The sequence below is a fragment of the Hylobates moloch genome, unplaced genomic scaffold, assembly GCF_009828535.3.
Source record: "Hylobates moloch isolate HMO894 unplaced genomic scaffold, HMol_V3 SCAFFOLD_1, whole genome shotgun sequence".
Classification (NCBI taxonomy): Eukaryota; Metazoa; Chordata; class Mammalia; order Primates; family Hylobatidae; genus Hylobates; species Hylobates moloch.
In genome coordinates, this window is record NW_026652276.1 from 165,075,939 (window position 1) to 165,103,934 (window position 27,996).

Sequence of the window (27,996 nt, forward strand, 5' to 3'; positions counted from 1 at the left end):
TGTTGGAAGGTGACACAGAGTAGTAGCCTGGTGAGAACAGTTAGATCTTAGGGGTTCCTACTACAGCCCTCCGTTCCGCACCCTTTTGGCTGTCACCATGATCAAGCTACTGAATCTCTCTGAGCCTCAAGGACCGGGATGGCACAAAGTGAGTGCTCACCAAAGCTTGACTGTCCTTTCCCATGGCAGTTTACTTCAGCTTGTTTGATTTCCCCTCCCCGACCGGACTAGGCACTTATTCTCGGTCTTCTCTCTTTACAGTTGGAAGGAGCAAAATGGGGCCTTTGGCTTAAAGTGCTCAGCTCCGGCGGTGGGAGCTGACCGCAAGCCGCGCTTTCTGTGCACCTGGTCCGCCCAGCTAGCTGCGGACCCGGCGGGGAGGGGCGGGACGGGCCAATCGGCGCTGCTCCAGCGGGGCTGTGGCTGCAGGCAGGCAGAGCCTCCTAGCCCGTCGGTGTCTGTGCCCATCGATCCCTTCGTCTATCCCCGACCATGGCGAAGCTGATTGCGCTCACCCTCTTGGGGATGGGACTGGCACTCTTCAGGAACCACCAGTCTTCTTACCAGTAAGTTGGGTTGCGGTGAGGGCTGCAGCCTTCGTCCTCCTCACTCCCTGCCAGCTCCACGAGCCCCCAGAGAGTTGGGTCCAGGCTGTTAACAGAACATTTACAAGCAGGTGCTAGATGCACACTCTGTGGGGGTTTCATAAATGTTTGTCCAGCCGTCAAGTGTCACTTGAAAACAAACTCTTGCTCATGGCCTGAGACATGGGATAAGGAGGCAATTGCCAGGGGTGTGAGTGCCCAGGTTGTCAGCATACACGAATTAATTTTTCATGAAGATTTGTGTGCCCTGGCTACAGAACCCCCAGGCCGGGGGTTCTCCTGATGTTTTGTGTATTAGAGAAAGGAGCCCCCGTCGCTTCTGCGCCTTGACTGCCTGGCCATGGCAAACCTCCCAGGCTTAAAGATTCTCAAATTGAGGCTACTGAGGGCCACAGCAAAACTGCGTGTGGACCCGAGCAGGTGGGAGCTAACGTGTGCTGTGATGGCTCGCTTCAGTGGGGGCAGGCCGGGAAGAGGGAACCCTGGAGCCAGCATCTGATGTCCTGGGGTTTAGCTCTGCCCCGTGAGTATGGGATTTTGGGCAAATCACTTTACATCTCTAACCTTAGCTGCTTCAGTTAACTGGAAATGGTAATACACACTGCCTGCGACAGAGTAGCTATTCAATAAATGTTAGTTCCCTGCTTCCCTTTAAAGTATTTAATAAAGGGTTAAGTGCTATACAAGGGGGGTGGGGATATTTTAAGAATGTATCAAAAGTTTCATAACTTTTAACAGGAGTTCAAAGTCTAGAGATCATCCTAGTCTCTAAGGCTTAGTCAACAATGCCTTATTTACTTTAAAGTAAAACCTAATAAAAATTAAATATAAAAAATTATATGAGCTTATGGACTAATTAGAAGCTTACATTCAGAATGGGTTTTTACTATTTATTGTGGAGGTTTTTCTAATTTTTTTAAGTTACAGAGTGCAGAAAAAAAGTAAGAAGCAGTTGATATTCATGGCTTTTAAATCATGTAAAAATTACAGTTTGTGAGTTTTTATTAATCACAGTGCTGGTGGCTGCCAAAGGAGATTATAGGTATAGATAAAAATATATAGATAAAGGATGGGTTGCTGAACCTCCTGGAGTGGCCCAGACAGAGGAAGGAAGGGAAATTGTACTCACTGTTGGAAACCCCTAAAACCTAGCTACTCAACTGGGTCTGGGGACCAGATGCCTGAGCGTCACCTAGGGGCTCCCTGCACATGCAGAATCTCAAGCCCTGCCCCACACTATTGAATCAGTACCAGCGTCACTGAACAAACTCCCTGGGGGATTAGAGATAATGAATCTGCCCCAGGGAGAGAAGGCAAGAGATGACATCATGAGGCCTGCATCAGGAGCAAGCCAAATCCCCAGGGTAGATGCATCCTTTTTTCTTCAGACTTGTAGTGTATGTGTGTGGGTCTCACAGGAAGCTATATATGTCTGGGCTGGAGGGAACTTAAGGAAGCACACAAGGGATGCCTCAAGAGATTTCTGAGTTTCCCAGGTGGGAGCAGCACAGAGAAAAGAACTGAGAGAGTTCCCCTAGACCACGAGTCTCCCACCCACGAGTCTCCCACCTTTGTAGTCGGCCGTATGTGCCGCACAAATCCATGGAATGCCTTGGATGATGGTAGAAACAGCTCCCCTCCCCTACCCCAACTTGGACTATGGAATGTTGCAGCATCTGTATGACAACTTCCTTGTCCCTACATTGCCAATTACAATACGTGAGTACACTGAGTTTCCCTTCTCAGAAGGAAACCACAAAGCTAACGTTGGGCCTCTCAATGCATTTCTGCCATTCCATGCTTACTGTAGGCAACACACAGTTGTGGGAAGAGAGTAGTGGTGGATTCCTGATGACCTAGGTTACATCTCATTTCTGCAACTTTCAAGTTATTTTACCACTTTATTCCAGAAAAGTTCCAGCCTGTTTCTCCACCTGAAAATTAGGGGATAATAATACATATTACAGCATATATATATATATATATATATATATATATATATATACACACACACACATATATACATATACATATATTATATTTATATAAAACATATAAATAAAACTAAGTATATATATATGTATATAAATCAGGCATATAGCAGGTGTCCTGTAAATGTTAGCTTTTATAGCTGTCATATGTGATCTCAAAAATCTAGAGTGACACTTGAATATGTATTATAATCATACCTCATTGAAAGTCTGAGATAAGGACAAATAATCCTCCAACCCTCCAGTCTCCTCTATGAATGCAACCAACACCATCTTCTCAGTCCGATGTACTTGCCTAGTATCTCCACAAAACACTTCAGTGGACATCTGCAGAGTACCTTCTCTTTGCAAACGTTGTGTTTCTGCTGGAGGTTATAGGAATGAATAGGATGCAGTATTCACTCACCAATTTTAAAGTCTACTGGGAGCAAAAGAACAAAAACTGACAGCTGTGAAACTGACAACTATGGTAAGAAAGTTGACAGACGTATATGTGAAGGTTCCTGAGGGTAAACTAAGGAGTTATTAATCCCAGCGCAGAAGACTGGAAAAGCTACAAAGCATCATGAGTAGGGATCTTCCCAGTGGGTAACGGCCTTAAGAGCATTCTAGGTGAAGTGAAAAGTGTGAGCAAATAAAAAGAGGTTTGAAAGAGATACAGGAAAGAGTCCTTAGTATCATGACACCTAATTTCAAATCCCAACTCTACCCTCTTAAATATCAACCACGTGCAAATTACTCAGCCTCTCAGTGCCTCTATTTCCTTACCTACAAAACAGGGTAAACATTCATCTTTTTCTCAAAGGTGGCTAAAAAGATTAAATGAGGAACCATGTGTGAGAGCCTTTATTGGGGCTTGGCACATAGTAGGCCATAAAAAGGAATTTGAATGAATGAGGCATGTGTAGTAGCAGAAAATAGACTGATAAGAGTGAATTTGGCCCCAAGAAGAGTTTGAGAATGGATATGGATTTCTTAATGCCTAGGCAAAGATCTCTGCTTTCTTCTGCAAGCAGCCAGCATGTATTTTCACTGAATACTTCTGCTTTGGTTTGGATGTTCGTCCTCTCCAAACCTCATATTTGATCTCCAATGTTGGAGGTGGGGCCCAGTGGGAAGTGTCTGGGTCATGAAGATGGATCCCTCATGAATAGATTAATGCCTTCCTTGGGAGTGAGTGAATTCTCACTCTATTCATTTCGAGATAGCTGGTTGATTGAAAAAAGCCTGCTACCTCTCCCCTCTCTTACATCCTCCCTCATCCCATGATCTCTGCGAGTACTGGCTCCTCTTCATCTTCTGCCATGAGTGGAAGCAGCCAGAGCCCCTCACCAGATGCAGATACCCAATCTTGAACTTTCTAACCATCCAGAATCATAAGCCAAATAAACCTTTTTTCTTTATCAGTTGCTCAGCCTCAGATGTTCCTTTACAGCAACACAAAGCAGACTCAGACAAGTTCACAGCAAAGGCTGTATGGTTTCTGCACAGAGTTCAGAGTCTAGCGAATCAGGGATATATCTCAGACATTGACCCTTATCTCTTAGTCCCAGAACATTTGGACTTAAGCCTTTGACAAGATATTTCCTAATAAATTGAAAATGAGGTAGAAAAAATATGAGTTGGATGATAATAACATAGATGGGTCAATTTTCAGGTGCATCTTCTAGCTTTTAAGCAGTATTCTCTGTAGATTTTGCCTGGTCAGAGAGCTAAATGTGAGCTTTGTGTTCATACTTGAATTCCAATCCCTACTCAGCCACTTTATAACTCTGTGGCCTTAGAAAGCCACTTAATCTTGGTCAACTATAACTTAGGGAAAATAACACCTCACGGAAGTGTTTAAGGATTAAACAAGGGCATATACAGTACCTGAACTGTAGTAGCAATGATTATCCTGTTGAGATATGACGCGTTTGGGCCACAAATTGGAACCCAAATCAACAGGTGCTGACTTAATGCCTCCTTGCCTGCCCCAGGCTCCCTTTAACTGTGATTATTCTACCTTTTCCAGGCTAGAGATCATCTTCTATGAGAGAGAAGCCTGAATTAGAATAGGAGCTGACCAGTTCTGCCTTTCTCCATCTTTTGTGAACCCATATGTTTAGTGACCCTTGTGAGTCAGGCAGCGTGAGTATTCTTCCCATGTGGTTTTGAGTCTAAGAAAAGTGAATTTGACTATCCTTGGTGTTTTTCACAAGTCTTGGCCCATTCAGTGATTTTATGTCCTTGAATCTCTCCTTCCATGCCAGTCTTTGTGTAGTCCTCGGTTATGACCATCACCCTTAACATCTTGTACCTGCCCTTTGGTTCCTTGAGGGCATGCTACAAATATTCACTACACTTTCCCTAGACCAGACTTTTTTCAAATGCTGGCTAACAAAGTCAATTTAGTAAATAACTATCAACATTTTAAAATAAATGAAACAGAATTGAACAGAAAAGTTATGAATGTATCACACAGATTAGGACGAGTATTGTTTTGTGAAGCTTGATTCAGATGTGTATACGTATGTTTGTGCATGTGCTGGGCGTTCGCACCATATAAAATACTTTTCCTAATGTGAGTCTCTGTCTGAAAAGTTTGTAAGCCACTGCTTTATCACTTCCCCTTTTATTTCCTTATTGTGAATATTTGCAATTATAATGTCAGATTTCCATTTTGGAAATACCTTTCCATTTCTTAGGTTATGGGACAGATTCCAACTTTCCTTGGAAGCCTGTTTTCTAAGTTCACATCTATCAATTAGGAAACCACAGTCTCCTCACAGTCCAAACCTTCATCATCTATTCATTCATCTCTGTGTTTCTAGTACCTAGACTGGTGGCTCTTTACTCTGGTTGTGCACTGGGACAAACTGTGGCACTTTTACAAAGCAGATTACTAAGAGGTACTCCTTGCCTCTTAGGTCAGATTTTCCTAGAGAGTGAAAATGATAGCCAGTGGCCTGATGGTAGGAATGTGCTCATTTTTTTCTGAATGAATAAATGAAAGATCAATCGCCCCCAAATTCGTATCATTCGTAAAATTCTTACCACATCGGTAAGAATTTTATCTAGCGTGTCTGTTCCCCCTGTAGCCCATCTTCCTCCTGTGAGTACAAGTAAATTTCTTAGCCTATCTGAAGCCAAATAAGATTTTTAGGGATATTTGGATAATTGTCACTACTTGCTATGACAATACTGTATCATTAGTTCTCAAAAAAAAAAAAAGTTTATTGTTTAAATCTCTTGGTTGTGCTAACGTCGTCTGTTTCTTTCGAATGCAGCATCAGTAGCTTCGCTCTGCTCAGGCAGCCGGCTGGTACTTCCCTCTCACATCTGTTCATTTTTCCTTTGTCCTTTACGCAGACGTTTTCCATGGTGTTTGTGCACTCATATCTAACAAGTCGCTCGTGTATGTGTGTGTGAGTGCACCTGTGTGTATTAAATGCCTTTTTACATGCAGGCCTTGTGTATGATTTTTTGAAGTTACAAATCCTTTCAACGTACCTGTATTTTTCAAGCATTACATCACAAAGCAGATGCCCAGTCCAGGCTGTGGAGTCAGATTGGGCAGATGAGTAGGAGGCTGCCCAGCTGTCAGCAACTCTAAAACATCAATGGAATAAACTGGAACCGTGTTGCCATTCACCCGGACTTTCCACCTAGCAGTCCTTAGACACTGATGAAATTGCTCCTGCTCCTGCCAAAGTACACAGAGCCCTGGAGAGGATATTATGTATCTCTCATGTGTACCTATCCACCTCTGCTAAATAAAAACTAAATATTGTACGCAGAGTTCCCCACTTGTCTTGCCCTGGCCTTGCCTGGAAAAATTGCAGGAAAAACTCTGGAGTTGAAACTCAGGCAAAGTACAGTGAAGGAGAACTTTGTGGGCTGCCTACCTTTGCAACTTAATTATAATTTCTGAATAGTTTTGTGTGTGTTTTATTTCTTTCTCCCCCACAGAACACGACTTAATGCTCTCCGAGAGGTACAACCCGTAGAACTTCCTAACTGTAATTTAGTTAAAGGAATCGGTATGTATGTGAGAGGAAGAAGGGTCTCATTTGAACTTCCGGTATTTTTTTGCTCTTTGTGTGATTAATGTGCCTGTTTAATTCTGTCCAAAAATAAAATTTTTAATCAGGAGAGTCAGTGGTAGTTAATGATAAGTACCATGTTGTTTGACATTTGACTTCACCAACATATTGCCAAGGTGTTGGCAGTTTTGGTTGTTTGTTTTTGTTTGATCAATAGAGCAAAAAAAAAAAAAAGAAAAATAGAATAATGTTTAATTCCATGGTAATCTAACCTGAGGAGATGGCAGAAGAAGGGAGGGAGAGCCAGATAAAGCAGTGAATAAAGGTAACTTTTTTTAGAAAGGCTCTGACAGGACTTTGCAATTACCACAAGGCTTCTCCTTATGCGTCTCTCTTTTGATATTGGAGAGGAAAATTTTTTCCAGAAGCTCTCAGCAGATTTCCCCTTAGATCTTATTTGTCAGAGCTGTAGGACAGGCTGGTGCCCTAGCTGCAAAGGATGCTGGGAAAGTAATTATCGAGCCTCCAATGTGGGAGGCAGGCCCTGTCAGCAAAGATAAAAGGGTAGGAGAATAGCAGCTGGGAGGCAACCAACAAGCAGAGTCCCTGGGCTCAACTCTCCAGCTGGTTCCAACCAACCAGCTTTGTTATTTGAGGACAACTGGTTTGAGATCATGCTTTTGTGTGTTTTGGGTGTTTCTTTTTTTTTTTTTCTCTGTTCTTTTAGAATTATTCATCTCAGTTGATTAAGGCTCAGGAGGCTAGACCAGATGACTTAGGACCACTAAATTTCACTAGATATCTTATGGTGCAATTGTTTTCTAGAAAAATGTGATATTGATATCAAATATCACTGGGTTTTTGAAAAGCAAACTTTCCACTAAGTGTATAAATACCTATCAAATAGTTCATTTTTCTCTAGATAAATTGAAATGTTAAAAATGTACACGTACTTAAAGTATAACTTGAAGACAGTAATATTTAACTGATGTTTATAATTAGTAGTAAAAATTCATATTCTTGATCACCTAAAATGTATCCCCACTTTAACTCAACTATCTGGAATTTGCTTATATCTTCAATATGGCTTTCCAAGGGTTTAACTGATTTGGAACTATTAAGTATCAACATATATTTGTAATTTGCCTTGTATCTTTAGAAAACAACAAGTTCTTTTCAAATAATCATGGCTTTTGTATATTTTGTGAATTTCCATGAACTTTAAGAGGATTCACTCTTTGAGGAAAAAGCTCTAGTCCATCAATTTAAAACAAATATACTAAGTGTAAATTTTAATTAAACTTGTTAATGATATTAATATATTTTTAATTTCCATATAATCGCATTCATCAATTTGAATAAATGAAAGAATGAATTATTCTGAACCTATTAAAGAAGAGTAATATATAGCCCCCAGTTTTAAGTGAGGTGTGATGAAGAAATGGATCCACTTCCTGAAATAATGTGAAGCAACCTGTACTTTCTGTTCTCTTTTCTGGCAGAAACTGGCTCTGAAGACTTGGAGATACTGCCTAATGGACTGGCTTTCATTAGCTCTGTAAGTGTTTTCTTTCACTTTTCTGTGTTCTAGAACGTTTTCTAGGACTGGCAGTTTAAGTCTTTCACTTAGGCTTTCTGTATACCCATGCCCACTTTCAAATAAAATGAACAGTCATGTTTTAAAAGACAAATTGTGTATGCATTTACACTTGTGCTATAATTATGATCGTGAGTGTTCTATGCATATTTGTGTTCTTCGGTCTACACTGAACCATATTACCTTAGCTTCCATTGCAGCAATTTTTTTGTGAGTTCAGTGTATTCAAGAATTGTTTTCCCCTCAATTGTCTATTCCCTAAGCACTTAGAATTGCCATATTCAAATATTTGCTAAATTAAATATACATTTAATGTATACTACTTCACATGTCATTTCAACTTTCACATTTTTAAACAAATTTCAGAATAAGCCCTTTAATTTAAAATTGTTGATAGGTCCCAATTCCCAATTCCCAAGCTTTGAAGAGAGAATCCACCATATTTGCTGAAACTCTTCTGCATATAGATCGCTATGGTAGCTGATATAGTGCAAAACAAAAGAAGTCCACCATCTGGCCTAGAGATCATAACATAAGAGTTGATAGGAAACGATAGATAATCATCCAGCCATTTAAAAACCTTTGCTACCCCTTGTAATTTATTTAGTCCAGTTTTCTCTTACAAAGATGGTAGACTAGTCATCCTGCAAAGCAATGTCTTGCGAACTTTCTTGAGCAACATAAGGCATATTTCAAGCAAAATCTTATATGGGAACACAATATATAAAACAAGAGCTTTGTTGTTTTGATTGAAGGCTAAGGAAGGAGTAGTTCCTCTGGCCCACTAAACCTCTGTCTTTGAGATGCTTCCAAGGACCTACCAGGGAACAGTTTAAAAGCCATAAGCAATATTCTCTCTGTATTCGTTGCTTATATCATTGAAGACTATTATTAATTGCCTCTTTGGTCTGCTCTTCCATTTTTAATCTTTCTCATGGGCTGGAAGCTGTAGTGTGGTGCACATATGACTTTGCTGCAGGGGATGAAAGGGTTTGTGTGGGGTGGTCTAGTGGAGCATGTGGCTTCCAGAAGACTTCTCCTGGGGACCCATCACACAAGCTAACTAAGAGGCTTCCTATGTGGCCATCTGGCTAACCCTGTGGTTTGGAGCAGTCAACACGAACCCATGGGCCATGTAGCACCTCTATTAGCATTTGAAGTACTGGTATTGTGCTTGATTTTTCTCCTCCATGGTTTATAAGGGATTAAAATATCCTGGAATAAAGAGCTTCAACCCCAACAGTCCTGGAAAAATACTTCTGATGGACCTGAATGAAGAAAATCCAACAGTGTTGGAATTGGGGATCACTGGAAGTAAATTTGATTTATCTTCATTTAACCCACATGGGATTAGCACATTCACAGATGAAGGTAACAATATTTACTATTTATTAAAATCAAAACCAAACTTAAAACAAAAACAGAAAAACATGCCAATAAATGAATTATTTTTTCTCATCCAAACAAGGCATAATCATGAATAATGTTCTTACTCTGGGTTTTAAACTTACCCTCTATGTTAATTGAACTTTATAGTAAAACCACTTAAATACTTGAGAATGCTAAAATATTTAAGATTTGTAAAGCACCTAATTTTGTAAAATACTAACATTCACATTATCCCTATAATTACCATAATAATAATATCCAGCCCTGATCATTACAGCTTTTCCGTTTTAAACAGTTTTCAAGACTCAGGCATTTACAGGAACAGATTTTTCTAACCCAAGGCATCTGTAACCTATAGGTCCAGTGACAGAAAGTCACCATGGTCAGCTTTCTGCCGGTCCCATCACCTTCAATGCCTCCTGTCTGCTGGTTCCTCTGTTCTGTGTTCAAAATGCTCTTCTGCATGTTGGTCCCTTTCGTCATAACTTGGTGTCATCCTTTATGTCTTTACCCCATTTCTCCCTTTCTATTTGCTGTCACTTCATTGTCTCTGTATTAATTTTCAGCCCCAGTTGCACAATGGTACCACCTGAAGAGTTTAAAAAGACTCGATGCCCAGCCCCCAGCTCGACAGATTCCAATTCCATTAGTCTGAGGGAGGCCTGGATCACAGTACTTGTTAAAAGTTGTTCAGTTGATAAAAATACCAGGCTAGGGTTAAGAACCACGTTTATACCCATTACCTCCATTTCATCATCAGATGATCCCTCATTCAGTTCTTCTTCTGGACTTTCCCCACTGTGGATGGCTAAAATTGCTACCTTGAGAATCATCAGTGATGTTCCTATTAACAAATCTCCTCTCTTCCCTTCCTCCCTCTCCTTCTTTCCCTCTTCCTTCCTTCCTTCACCTCCTTTTGTTTTTTGTTTTGTTTTTGAGATGGAGTCTCGCTCTCTCCCAGGCTGGAGTGCAGTGGCACAATCTTGGCTCACTGAAACCTCCACCTCCCGGGTTCAAGCAATTCTCCTGTCTCAGCCTCCTGAGTAGCGGAGACCACAGGTGGTCTAATTTTTCATATTTTAGTAGAGATGGGGGTTTCACCATGTTGCCCAGGCTGGTCTCGAACTCCTGAGCTCAGGAAATCCTCCCACCTCGGCCTCCCAAAGTGCTGGGATTACAGGTGTGAGCCACCGCGCTCAGCCTCCTTCACCTCCTTTTATGCTGTTCACCATTTTCTCATTCACAAAACTTGCTCTTCTCTTATACTGCAGTGCACCTAGCTGTTCCGGTTCTCATCCTACTACAGGTTTTCTCCCCAATTCATTGTTTTGTCACTCATTGCTACTTCCCTGAGCAGTACCCCAGAGGTTTGATCTTTTACTTCCTCTATATTTTCTCTATTTTAGAACTTTCAAACCAGTGTCATGCTGCCTGCTTTCTAGGAGGACATCCCCAAATAGGGGTATTATTCTTCTTCTTCTTTTCATTAGCCCTTCACTTTTAATGCTGCAGGTGCTTACTAGACACTTCTATTTGGATTCCTTTCCTATAGACACTTTAAACTCAAAATGTTGAAAATGATTTTCCATCCTTTTATATTTCCTTCTCTTCCCCATGTGAGACACACACACACACACACATATATATATATATATATATATATGTCCCTTTCAATGGACTCTCCACTCATCCACCCATTCATCACCATTATATATATTTTGAGACGGAGTCTCTCTCTGTCGCCCAGGCTGGAGTGCAGTGGCGCGATCTTGGCTCACTGCAAGCTCCACCTCCCGGGTTCACGCCATTCTCCTGCCTCAGCCTCCCGAGTAGCTGGGACTACAGGCGCCCGCCACGACGCCCAGCTAATTTTTTTGTATTTTTAGTAGAGACGGGGTTTCACCATGTTAGCTAGGATGGTCTCGATCTCCTGACCTCTTGATCCACCCGCCTCGGCCTCCCAAAGTGCTGGGATTACAGGCGTGAGCCACCGCGCCCGGCCTTTAAAAATATTTTTAAGGGCAAAGAAATATAGTGTTTGATGTGTGGATACTTTTTAAAATAAAAATGAGGTAATATTACACAACTCCTTCTATAAATTGCTTCTGCATTAAACACTACATCATGGACTCCTTTATATACAGCACATTTGCAGCTGCTTTGCCAAGGCGATTCGGGATTCAGTTGTGTGGGAGCACCATAATATAGCTCATCTGCTAGCAAATATTTAGGTTGTTCCCACCTTTATGCTCATTGCAAACAATGCCAAAATAAACTTTCTCGCACATGTATTTTCTGTGACTATATCCTTAGGATACATTTCTAGAAGTAGAATCCACTGCACAAAATGTGAATTCAGGTTTTAATCCTCACTTGAATTTGATTTCCAGCATCCTCCTTCCTCAGCTCTATTCAGGGCCTTTGGATTCTTCCTGTCAAATGCCTCTCATGGCCTTTCCTGCCTTTTATTGCCAGTGGCATCCTCTTGGTCCAGTCCTTTCTCTCCACATTGCTGGATTACTGCTGTAGCCTCAGCTCATGTTACTCCTTGGTTCAAATCCCCCAGTGAGCAAAGCTTGGATCTTCACCTTAAGCCCTAACAAGACTGATTCTGGCTCCCTGTGGCTTCAGCCCTCTCACTCTCCCACTCTCTCTTGCCTTCACTCTGCTCCCAGCACAGCCTTACAATTAAGTGAATATGTCCAGGAAGTTCTGCCCCTGGGCCTTTGCACACTTTCTCCCCTCAGCCTGGAATGCTCTTTCCCTAGATATCCACATTATTTGTTCTCTTATTTCACTTAGATTTTTGCTCTAACATCCCCTCATCAGAGAGAACATGCCTGACTCCCATGAAGATAGTATTTCATTACTCTCTATTCTTTTATCCTGTTGTATGTTTCCTTTGTAGCATTTAACACCAACTGAAATAAATTAAACACTTGTTTGCTGAATGGGATAATGAACATCATCTTAGCAGCTTTCTCTGTTCAAGTCTTCTCAATTCAACCTGCCAAATTTTGCATCTTAACATGGTGAAACCCCATCTCTACTAAAAACACAAAAATTAGCCAGGCATGGTGGTGGGTGCCTGTAATCCCAGCTACTTGGGAGGCTGAGGCAGGAGAATCACTTGAACCTGGGAGGCGGAGGTTGCAGTGAGCCGAGATGGCGCCATTGCACTCCAGCCTGGGCAACAAGAGTGAAACTCCATCTCAAAAACAAAACAAAACAAAACAAAAACGCCAATATGATCATGTCAGAGGTTTCAAAAGACCTACTCTTTCTTAAGGCAAAGATCATAATCTAACTTTCACTTGCCAACTCTGATCACACATTCTTGACCACTTAGACTGGTCGCCTTTGTGTTCTTAAAGTCCCACTGACCCAAGGAAGCTGCTTCTGTTTGTTTGCTACTATTTCTCAGATGTTCTTCTATGGAATTTATCATCTCACATTGTGTAAATTACACCTGATCACACCTTCTTGTATTGGGAGTTCCCATGGTTTTTATCCCTTTCATCGCAACTGTGCATCTCGTGGAGACCATTTGAACTGGAAAACTTAAAGGGTTCTTTGGAGTTTTAGTGTCAGTGATACTCATTCTTGAGAATTTTTTTTTCTCCTGTGGAGTCTTGAGTTTTCAGAGACTGTCACTGGTTCTTCCTTGAGCCACTTTTGTTTGGAACAGGAGCAATCACAAATGCTTCTCTCTACAAAGAGATGAAAATATTCCATCTGTCTGACATCCTAACTACTAGCTGGAGGTGGGTTGAAATTGGTTGTTGGAGACAGGGCTGACGGTGAGAGCTCAGTTAATGTTTCGTTTTTGTTTTTAATCTCCTCTCAGATAATGCCATGTACCTCCTGGTGGTGAACCATCCAGATGCCAAGTCCACGGTGGAGTTGTTTAAATTTCAAGAAGAAGAAAAATCGCTTTTGCATCTAAAAACCATCAGACATAAACTTCTGCCTAAGTACTGAGATATATCACATTTCTATTTTCCTTTAGCTGTAGTGGATAGTTAATCCACTTTTAGTTTTTTCTTTTGGCCATAGTAGGTATGGCTGTTCAACTCATTTCTAATGATCACAAACTCCTCCACATGCTCTTCTGAAGAACCTTTTGAGGACTCAAGCTCCTCAGAGACGGCCCATTCTTTTCCTCTCTTGTTTCCTGAGCTGGTTGGACGCTGGCTCCTGGCCTCAGGATCTCCATTCAAGTTATTACCAGGAAAAAAATCCTTCTCTTCTTCAGAACCAGACTTAGTATTTCAAACCCAAACAGCCTTCATAGATAAATTTGACATCATGAGCTTATTTATTTATATTAAAAAGTAGACTCTTAGATGTTTCCACGAATTAGAAACACAGACCCAAGAGGAGACCCTGAATCAAGTGCATCTAAGACCTCCTTATACTGCCTCCGCTGCTGTTTGATTGCACAAAATTTATGCAATAGCAGATATGTGGTAACACTCAATTCCACCCTAGGCATCTTGTTCACGTAACATATGGTGAAATAAAACACTCAACAATCTCCAATCTCAGTTAACTTCCTCACATGCCCTATGAAGATTTGGCTTGTAAAGCCAGTGATGTATTTAGGAGAACAATCTAACACTATCTTCTGAAACACTTACCTCCAACTGATTACGATTTTCTAGAATCCCAACCTATTTTTATATAATTTATGTATAACATTTGACTACCTCCATATTTGTAAATCTAGATTGATACTCTTTGCAGGTACCTAGCTAAGGGCCTGGTATATAGTGTGCACTCTGTGTTACCAGGACCCCTTCCTCTTCTTTCTTATCTGGTGGTTTGAGGATGAGGAAAATGAGATTGGAGAGAAATTGAGTTACTGGATGAGGGCCAATCAACTCACTAGTGGCCAAGTAGAAACCCCAGCTCAGGTCATCTTCTGCCCCACCAAGATGAGTAAAAGTTCAAAGAACAGCTTTTGGTGGAAGAGTTTATTCATGCATTCATTTAACAAATATATTTTCGAGAGAGAATAAGGTCACTGAGTGGAGAATGTGAAGAACACCAAGATTTAAAGTAGAGAAAAGTATGCAGAATGGAGAAGCTGGTCAAATGATAACACTAATAAATGAGCTTTCTCTGTAAGTCAGGTGCTACACTAACTAATTCAAACAGATTATTTTATTGATGTTTTACAAATACCTTCTGAATTAGGTGTTATTATTATATCCATTTTGGATTTTTAAAAGTTGAGGCCTGGACGAATTGTTAAGTTTTCCCAGATGACATCATCAGTAAATGGTGCAGCTGTGATTCTAATCCTGGTAACATGAGTTCAGAGCTGGTGCTTTAAACCGCTACAAAATAGTGAAAAAAATTATGTGTTTTAACATTTAATCTTGGAAATCTCAGATTTGTCTAAGTTACCGGGTTGGAGTATTTTTTTCTTGAGCCAGTTGCAAAAATATTGGTCTTAGGCAGCACAGGAGACTGAAAATAACCACGGTGCCATAATTAACTAGAGTTCTGCTCTCTCAAGCCAAGGATTAGCTGTGTGAATGTTCTTCTTTGTATTTTATGGTTGTTTATAACATTAATATTCCAATAACTAAATCTATTATAATTTAAACCTGTTACTATTCATATATCACAACTGTTATTATTGGTCGTTTACTGTATGCCAGGCATGGTGTGAAGGCCTTTGCATTCATTATTTCATTTTATTCTTACTCTAGCCTTTCAAGGTATACAGAGAAAACAGAGGTTCAGAATAGTGGCTCAAAATTTAGTGACAATGCTGTGGCCCCACAAGCAAGCAGTGTCAGGATTCAAATGGTGTCCATCAGATTTCAAAGCCATTACTCTATTACCCTTTAAAAATTTGTTATTTATTTATTTATTTTACTACACCTGGGGGTAGTAAATTTTCAGCAATAAAAAGCTATTGCTCTAAACCATTCCACTCTGTTCCTTTCTGCGAAAAACAGACAAATGATAGTCCAGCATACTAATTTCAGAAATTTAAAAAAGAGAGAGTAAAATCAGATTGCAGATTTATGTCTGGAGCCTGTCCAGACTAATCCTAAGTTCTGAGACCTTTTCTTTTTTTCATGTTGTAATAGTGGCTAGCATTGACTGAGGGTTTATTGAATGTCATACTCCCTGCAAAGCACACAACAGGCATTGTCTCATTGTAATTCCCACTGCAACTCCACAAATTAAGATCCTGACCCTTAGTCTTCTACTAATGAGCTGTATGATTTTGAGAATATCATTTAACCTCTCTTTACAGATGAGAAAACTGAGGCTCTGCGTGCCTGTCTAACTTGCCTGAGAGCTCAGAGCTGCGTCAGAGCTGATGCGCTGGCCGTGACGCCCTCTGCAATAGAGCAGAGATAATTTTCTCCCAGATCATGCTCTGGGGAACTTCTATCACCTCAATCAGCAAAGAATGACTCACTTATGTGTTCACTATTGTACCTATTAAAGCAGAAAAATAGACTCATATATCTTACATTTTCAGTAACAGAGAATCCTAATCAGAAAGGAAAAAAAAAAAAGAAGCCATAGCATTCTATTTCTGAGCATTCTTGTTCATGGACATTTCATTCAGTTTAGAATCACGAAATCTTAAGGTTGGAAGATCAACCAGTCTATCATCCTGCTTTCACAGATAAGGAAACTGAGGTCCTGACATGTGAAAAGATTGATTTTTCTTAGATCACACAGCTAATAGTAGCAGAGCTTTAACTAAAATGCAAGTATCCAGGCTGCTGGTTCAGCATTTTTTCAATTTCTTACGGGAGTTAGTTCTATGTGAGCACAGATATGTGAGCACATTTTTGCCCTGACAATGATTTCTGGCCTAATTTAATTTCTACTGAATTTAGTGTGTTTACACACAGACACACACAGATACACACACACACACACACACGACGTAACATTATTTTAAGATACATATAATAGGATTTTTATGTTACAGTGCTGTAATCACCTCCTCAGATTTCTTAGACCAATGATTGTCTTTAAGGATTGTATTGGCAGGACTAATTTCCTATTAATTCTGTTCCATTATAGCTAGCACGAAGGCTCCATGCCATATCTTGATTTTAGGAATAGACAGTGAGGAATGCCAATTAATAATCCTGTAATGTTCAATACCTTCACCTTATATACTATGTGTGTATGTTTTAATTGCAGTTTGAATGATATTGTTGCTGTGGGACCTGAGCACTTTTATGCCACAAATGATCACTATTTTCTTGACCCCTACTTACGATCCTGGGAGGTGTATTTGGGTTTAGCGTGGTCATATGTTGTTTACTATAGTCCAAGTGAAGTTCGAGTGGTGGCAGAAGGATTTGATTTTGCTAATGGAATCAACGTTTCACCTGATGGCAAGTATGTGAACTCTCTGAAATGTAGTGGATTTACTCAGATTCTCAGGAGAGATCTTGGAATATATTCTTTTTTTAAGTAATATGATACATTTTAACATGTTACCCTAGTGAGATAAAATTAGGAAAAATGGGCCGGGCGCGGTGGCTCACGCTTGTAATCCCAGCACTTTGGGAGGCCGAGGCGGGCGGATCACGAGGTCAGGAGATTGAGACCACGGTGAAACCCCGTCTCTACTAAAAATACAAAAAAATTAGCCGGGCGTGGTGGCGGGCGCCTGTAGTCCCAGCTACTCGGAGAGGCTGAGGCAGGAGAATGGCGTGAACCCGGGAGGCAGAGCTTGCAGTGAGCCGAGACTGCGCCACTGCACTCCAGCCTGGGCGACAGAGCAAGACTCCGTCTCAAAAAAAAAAAAAAAAAAAAAAATTAGGAAAAATGTAAAATGTCTTAATTTTTCAGGGGATGAAATTATCAAATCAAAAATTTCATTGTGAAGGCATACTGGCTTTATTTCCTTTTTGGAAAGAAAGTACATTTTAAGAGGGGAACTGTGATGAAGATTTAGTATGTCTGAATAGCTTTGTTTTGAGTAAAGATGTGAGTGTATAATGAGATGAATAGTATGCAGGTATACGTCAGTAGTGCAGGTTTATGACAAGATAAAGAATTTGTACCAAAATGTAAATCAAGGCAATACTTCCTTCATCAAGAAAGTATTACTGTGAAAAACAAGTCAGTTTAACTAAGCAGTGTGCTTAGTGATGTATTTGATTTATAATGTTATCTCATGGTGAGCTACAACAAACAATTTGCAAACCAACATTGGTCTGGAGACTGCATTTTGGATAGCATTGGTATATACATGAAATATCTATATCCATCCATACATATGCCCTTTCTCATCTTGTGTCATCATCAAGGATTTCAGAGTCAGTAACATATGCTTAGAAAAAGCAACAGGGGCCAGGTGTGGTGGCTCATGCCTGTAATCCTAGCACTTCGGGAAGCCAAGGTGGATGGATCACCTGAGGTCATAGACCATCCTGGCCATCATGGCAAAACCCCATCTCTACTAAAAATACAAAAATTAGCCAGGCGTGGTGGCGCACTCCTGTAATCCCAGCTACCAGGGAGGCCAGGCAGGAGAATCGCTTGAACCTGGGAGGTGGAGGTTGCAGTGAGCTGAGATTGCACCACTGCATTCCAGCCTGGGTGACAGAGAAAGACTCCGTTTTTTTTTTTAAAAAAAAAAGAAAGAAAGAAAGGAAAGAAAGGAAGGAAGGAAGGAAGGAAAGAAAGAGAAAGAAAGAAAGAAGAAAGAAAGAAAGAAGAAAGAAAGAAGAAGGAAAGAAAGAAAGAGAAAGAGAGAAAAAAGAAAAAGCAAGCAAGCAAGCGAGAGCAACAGGGACAGGGACAGCTTTTAATTATTCATATCATAGACCAGTTTTTGAAAATAGAAGATAATTGAGCAGTAATTTCTTTTTTTTTTGTTGGGGGGATGCACAGTGCTTAGACTAACCCCAGATCTTTGTGGGGTATGACTAAAGCCACAGGGTCAGGACCACACTTAGGGCAGAAGAGGAGGAAGACTTCTCTCAATCCAGGCCAAGCAACTTTTCTTCTCTCATATTTTCTCTGGATTAAAACAAGGGGCTGTTGTCCAAGGGCTTTCCTGCAACTTTCCTGAAAGAGAACTCACTATCCCCTGAAATGCAGAACCTGGGGCTTGACACTAAATTGACAAACCAAAAGAGAAACACTGTAGTGCATTTCATTCCCAGATACTAAAAGTTGGTGTTAGGGCTAAGTTCCTTCCATACTGATAAGGACAACTATGTCCCCTCCTTCAGAAATAACTTTTCAGAGATTAAACCCCTCTGTGCACTGTAAACTCACTGAGTTCTTTCAGAATTTAGTGTGTTTGAGATGGGTTCCATTTTCCATTCCTTAAGCAAAGTTCTTCCCGATGAATCGTTATTACAACTTCATCTTAATCTCTCAAGTTGTGTTACTTCTAGTACTTTGATGTAGCTCTTTCTTCTTTGAAGGTATGTCTATATAGCTGAATTGCTGGCTCATAAGATTCATGTGTATGAAAAGCATGCTAATTGGACTTTAACTCCATTGAAGGTAAGATGTATTAACACTGTAAGTTTGCAGAGTGATAATTAGATTCTAATTGATTTGTGAAATTAAATGTGAAGAAAAAAGGACTGCTTAATTGGAGTGGGTGAGAACCAATTTTTCACTCCTTTATTAAGAGTCATTAGCATGGTTATGTGTTTGTTGTTCATTTTTACTCAACTGCAGAGTGGCAAACAGCAAACCCCACCTCTCACCCGTGAACCTTGCATTCTTTCTGCTCTAGCAAATTTTAAGCTTGGCATTGTGTTCCCAGATCCTCCTTCCATCCCTCCCTTCCTGCCTTTCTTCCTTCCTTTCTCCTGTTCTCCCTCTCCTCCACCTTCCTTCCCTCTCCTCCCCTCCCCTTCTTTCTCTTTTTTCCTCTACGTTGATGGAACAGCCAAGAAATAGCCTCAAATTTTACTTCATGCAGGGCTGCTCTCCGCAATGTTTATGAAGTCCACGCTCTCACGATGGCTGCCAGGTGACCTGGCTGCCCCTCACCTCTCTGCCTTTACCTCCAACCATTGTGTCCCTGCCCCACGTCTCCTGCCACTGTCTCAGAACGGGGCACCATACCCTCTGCTAGGAGGAGAAACCTTCCTTCAGATCTCCATGACCCTCTCCTTCATCTCCTTTCATTTTTACTAAAACGTCACCTCGGTCTTCGAAACCTGGAACTGCTCCCTCCCCCTACATATTTTCCCTCGCCTTTTCTGCTTTATTTTTCCATTCAGCATGTATTGCTAACATACTATATATTTTATTCATCCCCTTTATTACCTGATTCCCCAACTAGGGTGTAAGCTCCACCAGGACAGGCTGTTTTTCTATTTGCTTCTGGTACAATTCGCATTGCCTAGCTGGCACTTAACAAATACTTGTTAAATTACTGTGGTGGGGCTGGGCATGCTTCAGGGGTTCACCTCCTGCCCCCACCAATTCTGGTCGTCTGAAGGTTGGAGTCAAAAGGGGTGAAAACACAAAGGAGAGGAGAAAGAGACCAAGAGCAAACTAGAGCCCTAAGAAAGCAGCCCTCTACCTCCGAAAAACAACAAGACGGTGCTTTCCTGCCATAAACGCCCACTGCAGGAAGCACTGTCAGCGCCAGTTGTATGACTGTTCCTGTCAGCACATCCGAGAGACTGTCACGAGGGGCCTCACTCAGAGAAAATTACCTTAAAGCAACATCAAATGTAACATCGTGTTTGACATTAAAAATCACTGGCAGGGCTAGTTTGGTATTAGGTCAAGTAAAATGGAATTTCACACGCTCGTATTGGCTGAGGGAATAAAAAACAAGCTGCGGTTTTAACAATGGGTATTTCTGTAAAACAAAAGTTAAAGAATTTCATGAGAATAGAACCCAATGTAACATACATTCACCACAGAATGTCAAGGCTCTGCTCTCACCAGGGCGAGACTGAGGGCGAGGCCAATTTCAGCAACAGACCGTGCCTGTCTCCCATCATGAAAACCCCAAAAAGGTTATCCATCAATTGTCACATTATTCATTCTTTTGAAAGACTGTATTAATTAATATCAGTTAATTAATGCCCGAGAGTGCCAAGTAATTTGATAAACTAGCTGAGGCTAATCTTAAATCTGTGATGAGGTGTGGATGGGTTTATGTCCAATCGGATATTATTCAGCCTTAAAAAGGAATGAAGTTCTTAGCCGCGTGCGGTGGCTCACACCTGTAATCCCAGCACTTTGGGAGGCTGAGGTGGGTGGATCACGAGGTCAAGAGTTCAAGACCAGCCTGGCCAACATGGTGAAATCCCATCTTTACTAAAGATACAAAAAATTAGCCAGGCATGGTGGCACATGCCTATAATCCCAGCTACCTGGGAGACTGAGGCAGGAGAATCACTTGAACCCGGGAGGCAGAGGTTGCAGTGAGCTGAGATTGCACCATTGCACTTCATCCTGGGCAACAAGAGCAAAACTCCAGCTCAAAAAAAAAAAAAAAAAAAAAAAAGAATGAAGTTCTGATACCTGCTACAACATGGATGAGCCTTGAAAACATGATGCTAAATGACATAAGCCAGCCACAAAAGGATAAATATTGTATGATTTACTAATAGGAAGTACCTAGAACAGGCAAATTCATGGAGACAGAAAATAGAATAGAATGGTGATTACTAGGAACTTGTGGGAGAGAAGAATAGGGAGCTATTGTTTAATGGGTACAGGATTTCTATTTGGGGCTGATTGAAAGTTCTGGAGAGGGATGATGATGATGATGGTTACACAACATTGTGAATATACTTAATGCCACTGTGTTTTACACTTAAAAATGGTTAAAATGTCAAATTTTATATATATTTTACTACGATAGAAATAATTCTCTCCTCTCTCCAAAAAAGATTCCAGGACTTAGTCAATGAATTAGTCACACTTCAATGAACCTCAATTCGCAAAAACCTGGAATATTTGTTAACAGAGAATACTCTGTTTTTCCCAAAGAGAATAATTTATTATGTTTTCTTGACCAAGGAATGCGAATTTTTCCAGTTGCCTTTATGGGAGTGTGAGATGTGATATGCAGGGGTCTTGCCGTGAGTTAGCATGGAGAGGAATTATTTATTTGCAAGGCAAATAGTTCATTGCTGGAGTCAGAACAGGCTCCCTGCTGGACTGTCAGCACATCCATGGCATGAGCTGTGTCTGCTGGGTACCTGGTGCTCTCCAGGTGCTGCGTTCCTTGCAGACCTCATGTAGGAGCTCAGAAATTGCGTGTTGAATGAATGGGACCCCAGGTTTCTGTGTCCTTCTCCCACTCCCACTCTCATCAGTAGGTTTCATCTGCCATGGAATTCACCAATTGGCTGTACTGCTTCCAAAGATAAGAGCAAAGCCCTGAAACAAACATTTTCCTCATTTAAAGACATTATGGTATCAGAGTGGTGTGCTGATACTGGGATGGACAGGGGTTTAGGGATGGAGAAAGCATGGAGCCGCCTGCCTTGCCTGTCTCTGGGGTAAGAAAGACTGATGGCTCTGCATGGTGGCGAGATTGAGGCTCTGCCACGATGCTTGAGCCCTCTAATCCCTCCTTGGGCATGTGAGGAACAGCTCTCATTTTGAGTAGGAGGCACAGGGAAACGTTGGTTTTCTGCAGCTGTCTGCTCATGCCCTGGCTTTTGCAATGAGTCATGACCAGTTATTTACAGGTTCTCTGGGCACTGAGGTATGCTGGCCTCTGAAGTACATGGTAGATATTATTTCTCCAACTGAGAATTAGAGGTAAACAAATAGATGGGATTTCTCCCCGGTAGAAGGCAGCCAAGATGATGAATGGTGGAATTAAGAATCATTGGTATTATTTATGATCCTTGTAGAGAGCCTCGACAGCAATCTGTGCAGTCATCAAATGCTTGCAACTTATATTTAGAGAATAAACAGCAGAAGAACAGGGAGTTGAATAACATCAGGAAACTAAAGAACAAACTTTTCCTCAACTACAAGGCAAAAATGAGACCCTGGGTGATCATTTCTTCTCTGGCTGCACAGCCTATGATTAGCCATTAAAGAGTCCACGTTTCATTGATGTTCTTCTGAGAAAGAATCTACATTTCCTGGTTGTTTTCTGAATGCTTTTAAAAATATCATTAGCACATGCCATTTTAGAAGGAGCTGTTTCATGCTGCACCGAAAACTTCTTTTTTTCAGTTTTAGGTCCATGCACAGATGTTGGTACAAATGATTTTGTCTAACTTTTAACAGTCTTTCTTGGATTTCAGTATCTCCCCGCTGCCCAATTCTGCCCTGGAAATTGACAAAATACTAGCATAGATGAAGGTCAGAGGAATTTTGTGAGTCCTATTGAAATGGGGCGGAATTGTATCCTTGGAAGCAGCAGCATGGTGACCAAGGACAAGAGGCAAATTTTCTCTGATATATTTTGCTCCATCACAATTGTGTTTTACTTTATGTCTTGTTCTTTTCTTGTTTTTAATCTTTTAAGTCCCTCGACTTTAATACCCTCGTGGATAACATATCTGTGGATCCTGAGACAGGAGACCTTTGGGTCGGATGCCATCCCAATGGCATGAAAATCTTCTTCTATGACTCAGAGAATCCTCCTGCATCAGAGGTAAGTTTTAAAAATGAACCAGATAAGTGACTTTATTCCCAGCTACTGTTTTTTCAGTTGAAAACATAATTCTCAATTCTTTTTTTTTTTTTTTTTTTTTTTTGAGACAGAGTCTCGCTCTGTCGCCCAGGCTGGAGTGCAGTGGTGTGATCTCAGCTCACTGCAAGCTCTGCCTCCCAGATTCACATCATTCTCTTGACTCAGCCTCCCAAGTAGCTGGGACCACAGGCACCTGCCCCCACGCTCGGCTAATTTTTTGTATTTTTTTTTTTTTTTTTAAGTAGAGACAGGGTTTCAACCTGTTGGCCAGGATGGTCTTGATCTCCTGACCTGTGATCCACCCGCCTCGGCCTCCCAAAGTGCTGAGATTACAGGCGTGAGCCACTGTGCCCGGCCAATTCTCAATTCTATGTGCAAATAAAAGGGGGGACATAGATAGATGATCCAAATGATCAGAAATGAAGGCTTTTGGAGGTGCTTTATTCAGAGTCTAGGCAAGAAACACATGGCACACTTAAATTGGATAATTTGAGGGGAGTTTAATCAAAGGACTATATACAAAATGTGTGGACACAGTGTAGGGTAATCAACAGAGGATAATGCAGTACCCCAGGGCTAGCAAGGGAGGGAGGAAGTGAATACCAGAAGCCAGAACAGGTAGACGGTGGTTGGTGGAGAGGGTTGCCTGAGAGGAACTTGGCCTCTGGTTAAGGGATCCTCAAAGAATATAATGATGCCATACTGCTATGGTTTAATCATTCATTTGTTACATGCCTTCCTATTCAACTCCCCCTTCCTGTGTGGTGGTATACGCACAGGTCCATGCAATGGACCAGTCCTGGAGCACATTGGCCAGCCTCTCTAGATCTTCCTGCAGGTGGCAAGATAAATAGCTGGAATTATTCTGGCTTAGAAGATCTCATCTTCCACCTTAGTTGCAGTACTCAAAGGTCCCATTTTTTGTCCATGGTCTTTATTCAGTGAACTATTTTGGGTATAAATAAGAATTTGCAACCTACTTCAATATAGGTATTTGCACATTTACTGAGTTTTCAGTTTCTACTAAGGATACTTATTATTTACATCATATATATGGTATCATTTTGACATATTGTCTACTGCTGTGTATTGTTAAAGCTCAGTTTTAAGAGTCCATTTCACCTGCCCAACAGGAAAAAAAAAAGTGTTAAAGCCCATATCTCTTGGGTTTAAAAAAAAAAATCCAAATGTGTATTTCCATCTACCTCTCTTACCTTTTATCTCTAGGTTTACAGGACAATTGTGATCATGTTTAATGGCAATCCTTTGTGCCTTTTGCTAGTTTTTAGCTATTAGGGTTGCTGAATGGTATGTTTAATAGAATTGAAGAAATGTATGCTGTGGAGTGTTCAGTGCTCAGAACTAAGCAGAATGTTAGATTCTAATTTTTCTTGCTTGTTAGCTCATTTAGTAATCTTGGGTCATTTGCTATAGCATGGACTTGGTTTGTTGTTCTGGAAAAAATACTTCATTTCTAATGATTGATCTGCAAAGGAATAGCAAAAAGTAATAACAATTCATTATCTAATGCACTGCCCCTAGAAGAATGATTTAGTTTTATTAACAAGAAGCTTAGCTAAGCCAAGGTGTACCATCAACTATTTCCCTGTAACTACTACATGTTAATGCTATGGCAATTTCCTAAGACATCTGTCTTTGGTGCCAGCTATTTTTAAGAGGTCATTTTGAATGTTCCCACAGACCCTTTTATATCCATGCAGTGGCCTTCACAGTCCGCCACATTTGTGATGTAGATATCCTTTCTGCAAGTCATTATGTATTATCATAAAGGCTTAATAATAGAAAGTTAGAGTTGAAGGGGAATTTAGAGATAATCTAGTCCCACCCATTTCATTCTACAGATGAGAAACAAATGTGAGTGGAAGATCCAAGACATGACCCAGGTCTCCCACCTCAGTGTAGTGCTTTTCATACTAAGTTGAATCACATGCGATTGCTATTTTTGACAGCCAGAATGATCAAATATTGGCTATTTCATATGGTTGGCTTAACATGATACTACACTGTTATTAATGATACAATCACATTTCTCCTCAATTAAGTGAAGGAAACTGTTACAAAATCTTATACATTTAGAGACAGGAGGTTAAGTTCAGAACGCATGAGTATGGTACAGAGATGTGGTTTTTTGAGGGCCAATTTTTTTTTTCTTCTTTGTCTGCATTTTAAAAACCAGGAATTAAGTGTAAACATCCAGTTCCCTGGCTTACCTGAAAATACATGAAAACGGACCTTAATTACTGCATGGCAACAGTTTGGCTATTGCTGAGTGTATTAGTCAATGTTCCCTAGAGGGACAGAACTAATAGGATATATATATATATATATATATATATATATATATATATATATGTAAAGGGGGGTTTATTAAGTATTAACTTACCTGATCACAAGGTCCCCCAGTAGGCTGTCTGCAAGTCTGAAGAGCAAGGAGAGCCAGCCTGAGTCTCAAAACTGAAGAATTTGGAGTCTGATGTTTGAGGGCAGGAAGCATCAGCACAGGAGAAAGATGTAGGCTGGGAGGCTAGGCCAGTCTCCCCTCTTCATGTTTTTCTGCCTGCTTTATATTTGCTGGCAGCTGATTAGATTGTGCCCACCCAGATTAAGGGTGGATCTCCCTTTCCCAGCCCACTGACTCAAATGTTAATCTCCTTTGGCAACACCCTCACAGGCACACCCAGGATCAATACTTTGCATCCTTCATTCCAATCAAGTTGACTGTCAGTATTAACCATCATACTGAGTAACTGCTTCCTCCCTCCACATTGACTGAAATCCCCACTGCTCCCTAATGTCCCACATCCAGGATGTGCTGCTCATTTGCATTTCCTGCCTCGTCCCTGTAGGTCTAGATACTCTCCACCTCTGCTAAAGATCACTTGCGATCAGTACCCACCTGTTCCCAAATGAGGAAACAGGTGTGTTAAGTGTAATTTTGGAACAAAATAGGATTTATCTCATTGTATAAGATTATACGGCTTCTTATGGAGGATAACCCTATTCTGCATGATTATTTTAAGTGACAACAAAAATATTAACCCAATGTTATTTCTTCCACAGGTGCTTCGAATCGAGAACATTCTAACAGAAGAACCTAAAGTGACACAGGTTTATGCAGAAAATGGCACAGTGTTGCAAGGCAGTACAGTTGCCTCTGTGTACAAAGGGAAACTGCTGATTGGCACAGTGTTTCACAAAGCTCTCTACTGTGAGCTCTAACAGACCGATTTGCACCCATGCCATAGAAACTGAGGCCATTATTTCAACCGCTTGCCATATTCCAAGGACCTAGTGTTCTTAGCTGAACAATGAATGCTCACCCTAAATGCGGACATCATGAAGCATCAAAGCACTGTTTAACTGGGAGCAATATGATGTGTAGGGCTTTTTTTGAGAATACACTATCAAATCAGTCTTGGAATACTTGAAAACCTCATTTACCGTAAAAATCCTTCTCACTAAAATGGATAAATCAGTTATGCCAATTGTCAGATATTAAATAACAGTGTGTGACCCCAAAAGTACTTACCCTAAAACATGTGTTGCCCAAAAGCACATGTGTGTATTGCTGCCTTGCCATGTCTTGTTCAGAAGACACAGGGGAGCAGGGTGTTAGCTCACATGTCTTTAGAACTCCAGTACTCACCCAGGGACTCCAGTTCACAGGCCAGAAAACATATGCATTATGAAGTTCCCCTCTACTCCACGCACATAGTAAGTCTGACTATGGCAGTCAGACTTACTCCCATTTTCCCTTCGATATATGACTTTCTCAGTAAATATTAACCTGAATTATTCCAACTCCCCTTGTACTCTTGCTTTTTCAATTCTCCTGTTGCAATGACACATAGGAAAATCTTAAAATTCTTGGGAGTGTTGTCACACCTGAAAATTATGAGTCTCTATGATCTTGGCACAAATTGTACATTAGAGTGTCTTTGACTTGGTGAAAGGAAGTTTGTTCACTTTGATGATTGGATACAGAATGAATCCCATAATTGACTCGGGCAAAGCTACAAGAAGTGTCCCCAAAGACTACACTGTTGTTGAGGTGGTGGTAGTGCTGGTGGGTTTTTGTTTAATATTTAAACTTGTTGTGGGGGCTGAAAAGAAAAAAATAGAAAGGTAAACAAACAAATAGAAAAGATCAACAACCCCTTTGGCTATCTTCTGAGACATGACTAGGAAGAAAACATGACTTTACCATTTTGTTATAGAGGCTGATATATAAAGGTTACCCATTTTCATTTATTTGTTTTTCTGTTTTGAAGGTATAACCTTCATGATGAATTACTTCTTTGGGGTGTTAAGGCAGTGACTTTAGAAACAAATTTCTTGTTTTTGTTTTGTTTTTGAGACCGAATCTCACTCTGTTGCTCAGGCTGGAGTGCAGTGGTGCGATCTCGGCTCACTGCAACCTCTGCCTCCCAGGTTCAAGAGATTCTTGTGCCTCAGTCTCCCGGGCAGCTGGAACTACATGCGCACACCACCATGCCCGGCTAATTTTTGTATTTTTAGTAGAGACAGGGTTTCACCATGTTGGCCAGGCTGGTCTCGAACACCTGACCTCAGGTGATCCACCTGCCTTGGCCTTCCAAAGTGCTGGGATTACAGGTGTGAGCCACCACACCCAGCCAGAAATGAAGTTTTTCTAGGGCACTTGTTATGATGATAGTCTGGCATTTCGGGAAAAATGTTTTGCCAATAAATTGAGAACCAC

General features: G+C 40.9%; 1 protein-coding gene across 1 annotated transcript; it reads left to right on the top strand.

The window, feature by feature from the left end:
- Positions 1-435: 435 nt before the first annotated feature.
- Positions 436-27,746, top strand: PON1 (paraoxonase 1). The gene is made up of 9 exons (XM_032761011.1): positions 436-566; positions 6,548-6,618; positions 8,124-8,179; positions 9,421-9,589; positions 13,455-13,581; positions 16,796-16,996; positions 19,042-19,123; positions 23,088-23,216; positions 26,337-27,746. The coding sequence occupies exons 1-9, from the start codon at positions 493-495 to the stop codon at positions 26,493-26,495; spliced, it is 1,068 nt and encodes a 355-aa protein (XP_032616902.1). The 5' UTR covers positions 436-492; the 3' UTR covers positions 26,496-27,746.
- Positions 27,747-27,996: the final 250 nt, after the last annotated feature.

Excerpts from the sequence above, each read along its gene's own strand:
- PON1 (XM_032761011.1), top strand. The coding sequence starts at position 493 with ATGGCGAAGCTGATTGCGCTCACCCTCTTGGGGATGGGACTGGCACTC. Across the intron at positions 19,124-23,087 it reads GGACTTTAACTCCATTGAAG|TCCCTCGACTTTAATACCCT; the intron begins GTAAGATGTATT and ends TAATCTTTTAAG. Across the intron at positions 23,217-26,336 it reads AGAATCCTCCTGCATCAGAG|GTGCTTCGAATCGAGAACAT; the intron begins GTAAGTTTTAAA and ends TTTCTTCCACAG.